This window comes from Malurus melanocephalus, unplaced genomic scaffold (genome assembly GCF_030028575.1).
Source record: "Malurus melanocephalus ecotype Western Australia unplaced genomic scaffold, MMel_1.1 scaffold_266, whole genome shotgun sequence".
NCBI lineage: Eukaryota > Metazoa > Chordata > Aves > Passeriformes > Maluridae > Malurus > Malurus melanocephalus.
Window position 1 is genome coordinate 623,846 of NW_026623498.1, and position 6,401 is coordinate 630,246.

The window sequence follows — 6,401 nt, forward strand, 5'->3', positions numbered from 1 at the left end:
CCTGGGCTCAGCTCAGCTCAGTCCCTGGGCTCAGCTCTGCTCAGTCCCTGGGCTCAGCTCAGCCCCTGGGCTCAGCTCTGCTCAGTCCCTGGGCTCAGCTCTGCTCAGTCCCTGGGCTCAGCTCAGTCCCTGGGCTCAGCTCTGTGGCTGCAGCTCTGGCCTGTCCCTGTCACGGATCAGTGTCACCAACACGGAGGGTGGGAGCAGCAGCCACAGCAATGCAGGGACTTTTGGAAAACACAGAGATGCAGCTTTTCAGTGCCTGAATCAGCAGCAAAGCCCCGTCTAAGCTGTCACATGCTGATCAGTCTGGCTGTGGCTCCCATGATCTGCAGAGTGAGGCTGTGACAGGAACTCAATGAAAACATGCAAGAAAAAAATGAAATGAAAGGAGGGGTGATCATCACAGAATGGGCAGCAGCAGACACCCTCTGTGCACATTCAAGAGCATGAGAGAGGGAACAGCAGCAAACTGAAAGGGAGAAAAGACACAGTAAACACCAATTTAGGATGCAAACACAGGGCAGTGGGATGGAGCAGTGAAATTTGAGGTAGAGGAGCCCAAAGGAAGAGACAACAGAAAAACTCTCCATAGATGCGAGCCTTGCTTCAGGAAATACACAGCTAATGCCACTCAACTCTCTTCTCACCAGGTATTCTTGACACACTGGTCAATCTTCTCTCTACACTTGGTTTTCAGAAACCAAAACATCAAGATCAGGATTTTGTTTTATTCCCTAWCATGCACTAAATGATTCTGAGTGTTCAGCACAACCCTCTAAATGGCCCCTGGTCTAAGCAATGCTGAAGACTCACCTAAAAGCAGAAATACACAAATTACAAACTACTTTTGAACATCTACTACTTCCCTTGGGCTAGGAAAGACTATCCAGAAGGCTGAATTGTCCAGAAGCAGGTTTGGCATTTCTCACTGAGAGTATTTTACTAACTAAGAACGATCTTGAGCAGTTCCTCAGCAAATCCCAAGCTCAGATGGAGGTGTCAGCTTTCTGGATAGATGAATACAATCAGACATCCTCTAACAGAACACATTTGTGCCATTTCCAGCAAGGACAAGCTCTGAAACTCCAGCAGAGCTGTGAGCTGAAGCCCTTTGACTATGGTGCAGATCACACCAGCAGAAAATCCTTTCTTTTACCCATTTCATGGTAGCAGAATGAATGGCTCCTGGGCAAAGCAAAGCCTGGGTTTCCTGTCAGGGTGTCTGTCAGGGCTGTGCWGCCCCACAGAGCACAGGAACACAGTGGGGTGAGAACCAGCAGGGCCACAATGAACTGGAGAGAGCGGCCTCAGGGCAGGTGGAAGCACATGGACATCTAAAATGAAAGAACAGGACAGAGCAGCCAAGGTCACCCACGTGCTYGGGCAAGCTTAAGGCAACTAAAGAAAGTTCAGTGACAATTTAGAGGAGAGTGCCAAAGAGAAGAGAAGAGGAAGCAGAGGCTGGGGATGCTGCAAACAGCAGCCAAAGCCCAGCACCAGCTACCAAGCCATTCCTCTTCTTCAGCTCATTTGCTCCAATTCTCCTCATTTTACCAGCACCATCAGCACGAGGTCAATATGTCAGAAAGAAGAGCTGGGGGTAGGTTCCTAAAAACGCAGCTCACACATTTTCAGGCTTGTGTCTCAGGTCAGTTCTTCAGAAAGAAAGTGTGTGGGCCATTGGAGYGGCCTCCTGCTTTAGGAACTGGGAATTGTGCCTGCCATCTCCAGGGACAATCCTGGCATCTGTTCTACCTGGAAGCRATGGCAGCAGCTGCCCAGATTCCTTTTCATGACAGTTGAGTGTACAGTAGTTTTTTAAAAAACAGCATGCACCGGTGGCATGGCCATCAGAYGTGAAGCCATGATTGAATTCCTCTCGTCTCCTCAGGACCAGGTGAACCCAGAGGACAGGGAGGGCTGGCACAAATCAGCGCAGGCTCCTGTAGACATAGGCTGATGTGAAGACAGCATTGAGAGTCAGACTCACAGCCAGCAGGCCCCGCAGAGCAGAGCTACCAAAGCGACCTGGGTAGGACAGGAGAATACAGAGAACAAAAGCAGAAAGAGATATTAAAGAACTGAGGAGATAATAAAAGTGAACATATGCTGTACTGCTTCTCTTGGCCCAGTGTTTTCATCACAAGCAGGAATYGCTGAAGCATTTTCCCTGTCAGGGAAGATTCCACTGCTCTCTTTTGGCTCTATTTTTATCTCATCTCATGCTCCTGACACCTGCATCCCCACCCCTCTTCTTCTGCCTCAGTTTAGCACTTTGTCAGCATTCTTCAGACAGTAAAGAACAGGAACAGCTTTGTTAAGATCTTAGAATAGCAGGCAGAAGATCCATTTTGCTACTACTGATTTATTTGATTTCCAGGAAGGATCTCAGAAATGCTCACACATGCATGAAGCACTGATATAACTTGCACTCACCCCTCCAGCCTGCCAAATCTTCCCCTTTGGTAGTTGTGTCCACCACACAGGTAGACGAGTGTGACGAGCGATCCTCCTTTTTGATGGAATTATCACTGCAGATACTCCCTCCTTCCACAGCAGATCTCATATCTGCAAGGAGAAGACAGAAAAGTTCACCAGCTGTGTTTGTGCTGGCAGTTTCCATCCCCTGTGGCCGGGATGCTGCAGGGCTGGGTCCAGCCCAGCTCCTCCCCATGACTGGCACGTACCGGGCACTGCCCGCTCCAGCAGGCTCTTGCTCCGCAGACCGGCCAGCTCAGCACCAAAGGTGTTGCTGTCAGAGTGGGTGTGCTCCTCGGAGCCCGTGGGGGTGAGCAGGGCCTCGCTCTGCGAGGGGAACAGCAGCAGTTTCTGGCCCTGCAGGTTGAGGCGGGCAGGGCTGATGAGCGGCCGGCGGAAGCGCAGGGACCCCGAGCTGGAGGTGACGGAACCGGCGACCGACGGTGCTGGGGACGGGATACGGGAGGGGACCCCGCTGCAGGACAGCAGGGAGAAGGGCTCTGCAAGGAAAACCCAGAGAAAACCACCGGCTTATCATCCCAACACAACAGGCACCGTTTGCTTTAACAATTCCACAAGAAAAGGAACGGGGGTTGCAAATATCCACCAAGGTATCTTGTACCAAAATTCTCTCTTTGTACACTCGGGAATGACTCAGGAATTACCAGGAGCCTGGTGAGCTTCCCCTTTGCTGAGCTGTGTCCATCCTGCTCAGCCTGCACAGCACATTGTGCAGTGAATGAATTGTACTGGCACATCCATCAGAGGCTGCTGGAGAGTGGATTGGGGCACAGGAGCTTTGCCCCGGGCCAGGCTGTGCCCACCTTTGCAGCAGCACAGGCCAAGGACCCACCCGGGCCACAAGGGCAACAGACAGGTCATGGAGAACACTGGAACAGCCACTGCAGCCAAATGTCCAGCTCGTGCACTTTGCTGGGAAAGCCCTACAACAGCCAAATCTCTTTTCCAAGCAGGCTCAACTCTAATCGGCAATGGGCCCCTTGTTCTGTCTCACTGACGTCACCGCGAGCTTTCACAGGGAGAACACCCACCATACACAGCACCTGATTTTAATGCAATCCCCCTTTCAGCTGGGACCCTCCCTGCAGCATTTCTAACAGCAAAATGGACATTTTCACTGGAATGTGAGCAGGGAGGAAAGAATTCAASCAGAGCATGTGTTTGAACCCAGGCAGTGTAAACCCTGCAGAGGCAGCAGTACCTGATGGAGGAGATTCCTTGCACTGCGATGACTGCGATGCTGGGCGGCTGCCACTGAACAAGTAGCCAGAATCTGCAAGCAAAACCAAAACATTTGAACGCAGCTGGCCCTGCCAAAGCCTGAACTCGTGATGCTGGATCCCCCTGATGGAGCAGCCATCCCTCCCAGCCCCATTCCATTCCATTCCTGTGCCACCCTGCACTCACCCGCCCTGGCCAGCGAGGGGATGGTGCCCAGCGACAGCGCCCGGTTCAGACGGCCGGGAAGGGAKGAYGAGGATGTTCTGCGTGGGGACCTGAAGAGCTGCTGGTTGGTCAGGTGCAGGATGCTGGGTGGTGTTGGCACAAACAGAGACGTGGCAGGAGAAGGGAAAGCTGAGCCAGAGCCGCTGGGGAACAGAGCAACCGAGTCCCCRGAGAGGAACCTGCGAAGGACACGCACACAGACACTGAGCAATGAAATCCCTGCAAATGCCTCTCTGCTGTGCTCACATCAACAGCAACTCCTCAGCACAGCAGTGCAAGATGCAGAATGCTGGAGAGTTTATGGGAATGTTCCTACACTCCTCACTTGAWTCATTGTGCACCAGCCCATCCCACAACACAGGGTGGAAAAGAGGGTGGAACAGTTTAGGAGCTCCAGTGCAAACACCTTGGATGAGAGACCACCAGAATGCTTTACCAAGTCCAGATGTTGAAAATACAGGAATTTAGTGTTATYTTTAACAATTGAATGGAAACACATGAAGTCTATAATAGGAACCAGATCTCTGAATGATCTGTAAGATGTTTGTTTAGTTAGAAAAGGTAATACAACTGTCAAATMAATTATGATGAAGAATTAACTGGGTATGAAGTGCGTATTTTTAAACAGAGATATCTGACTTTGCAGATAGATTTAGCTGCAATATTTAGAGGCTTAATCTCCCTTCTGATGGAAACAGAGACAGATGAGAGCAGCACTATGGTTACATGGAAAGCCAGGAGTAAATCAGAGCATGAAGAAAATCTCAGCCTTGCACTGAGGGGTGATTTATACACGTGTCATTCTCTCCTGGAGATTAAAGAGGTGGTGCAGCAATATTATGCTGTGCTAACTCTAGAGTTAAGATTACAACCTAAAGTATCTTTTATAAACYGTTTATCTGCTAGCTGGAGGCAGCCATCCATGAGGCTGGACACGTGAGCCAGGCAGGAGCTGGTGCAGGCCATGCTCTGACAGCAGCACAAGCTGCCCAACCTCTCCAGGCTGCCAAGGGTGTCTGTCCTGCTCTGTACCCATGGGCAGCCCCACCACACACACACCCGTGTGCCCAGCTCAGCCCTGCAAGAGAAAATGAATGGGAAAGGGAATTGGAAGTGCAGCTCAGGACTGATGTGAATCACAGGAGRAGGAGTGGTACCTACCCCTCACTGTGCCATGGCTGTGGAGGGTCAAATCACAGCATCACCTGTGAGCAAWGGCTCTTTTGGCCTAAATTGGCACTTTCTGTATCTTTGAGCTAAAGGATCCAACTTTACRCAGCTCCTTGCTGCAGCAGAAAACAGCTTCACTGCTTTATTGGCCTTTAGAAACTTTTCATTTAATGGGCTGGAAGATAATTCAGTCATTCATCACTCATAACCACAATCCCTCTCACACTCCTGGCATTGTTTCACATCAGCCTTCCAATGGTTCTGGTGCTCAACAGCCCAAATTCTCAACCTCACCAAGGCAGTGCAGCCAGATCCTCAGGGCACTGAAGAATCTTTTGTCATCCAGAAAAGGAATTTTTTCAGATTARCAAGGAGGAGATGAAGAATTTTAAGTATAGATGATTATAGCCTTAGGATTGAATGCTGACCAAAGTATGTATTAAACACTGATCTGTTCTGAACAAATTCCTGCAAAGTGTGCAAAATCCCATTCCTGTTCTCTGCTCTCTTTAGTGTTTGCACTGCCATGTCAGGGGAGCTCCAGGCTGCTAAAAGCTCTCGTGGGAATGTGCTTCATGCCTGAGAATGGGCAATGAACTAAAACTTCTTCCAGAAACAGATAAAAAAGGTGAGGAGAGCAAGAGGACCGTAAKGCAGGAAGCAGCCACATCACAGCCCTGGGATGGAGCACTGCAGCTGTGTCTGCTCTCACACCAGGCACTGCTCCAAGCCTTTTGTGCATGTGAGCCTGGGAACAGTGAAMAAAAATAACATAARAAAAGAAGAAGGGGAAAAAAAGGCTCTGGAGTCAGACAGTTTGTGGAAATAGTCAAGGCCCGGAAGCCGTTTATTTCAGAACTTGATATTGTGAACATCAAAAATTGGGTATCTTAATTAGTGTTTACAATGATCACAATGTTACTAGACAGCTGGGCACAAGTGCTACACAGATACTTTAAAAATAAATAAATAGAAGGTTAAAGAAGAGTATCACATGGTTTGGGACTGTACACGGTCCTGAAGAAACACCTCCTGCCAGGAGAGCAGCTCCCTCCTATCCAGACACCACCACACGTGTGTGCCTTTTTAATTCACATTTAACCAGAGATGCTGCAGATCCTGGGACAGAGAGAGGCACRGGAGAGCTGGGGCACGTCAGGCTGCACATGGACCCACTGGCAGCTAATGCAGCCCATAAGTGAGAGGGTAAAATGCAGTCACAGCTTGGGGGATGTGCCCAGCTTCATCTGCCCAGGACACTCGGGGCTGAAATGTTTGCTCAG

The 6,401-nt window shown here is 49.9% G+C and overlaps 1 protein-coding gene across 2 annotated transcripts in view; it reads right to left on the minus strand.

Moving 5' to 3' along the window:
- Positions 1-6: 6 nt before the first annotated feature.
- The window catches only part of TMEM201 (transmembrane protein 201), a 22,172-nt gene continuing 15,777 nt past the window's right edge, over positions 7-6,401 (minus strand). For both annotated transcript variants that reach the window (XM_057375982.1, XM_057375981.1), the window contains exons 7-11: positions 3,910-4,127; positions 3,704-3,775; positions 2,691-2,981; positions 2,440-2,571; positions 7-2,031 (exon numbers count right to left, since the gene is read on the minus strand). In XM_057375982.1, the coding sequence (XP_057231965.1) occupies positions 1,934-2,031; positions 2,440-2,571; positions 2,691-2,981; positions 3,704-3,775; positions 3,910-4,127 (811 nt within the window). In that variant the 3' untranslated portion in view covers positions 7-1,933. The remainder of the gene's footprint in view (positions 2,032-2,439; positions 2,572-2,690; positions 2,982-3,703; positions 3,776-3,909; positions 4,128-6,401) is intronic.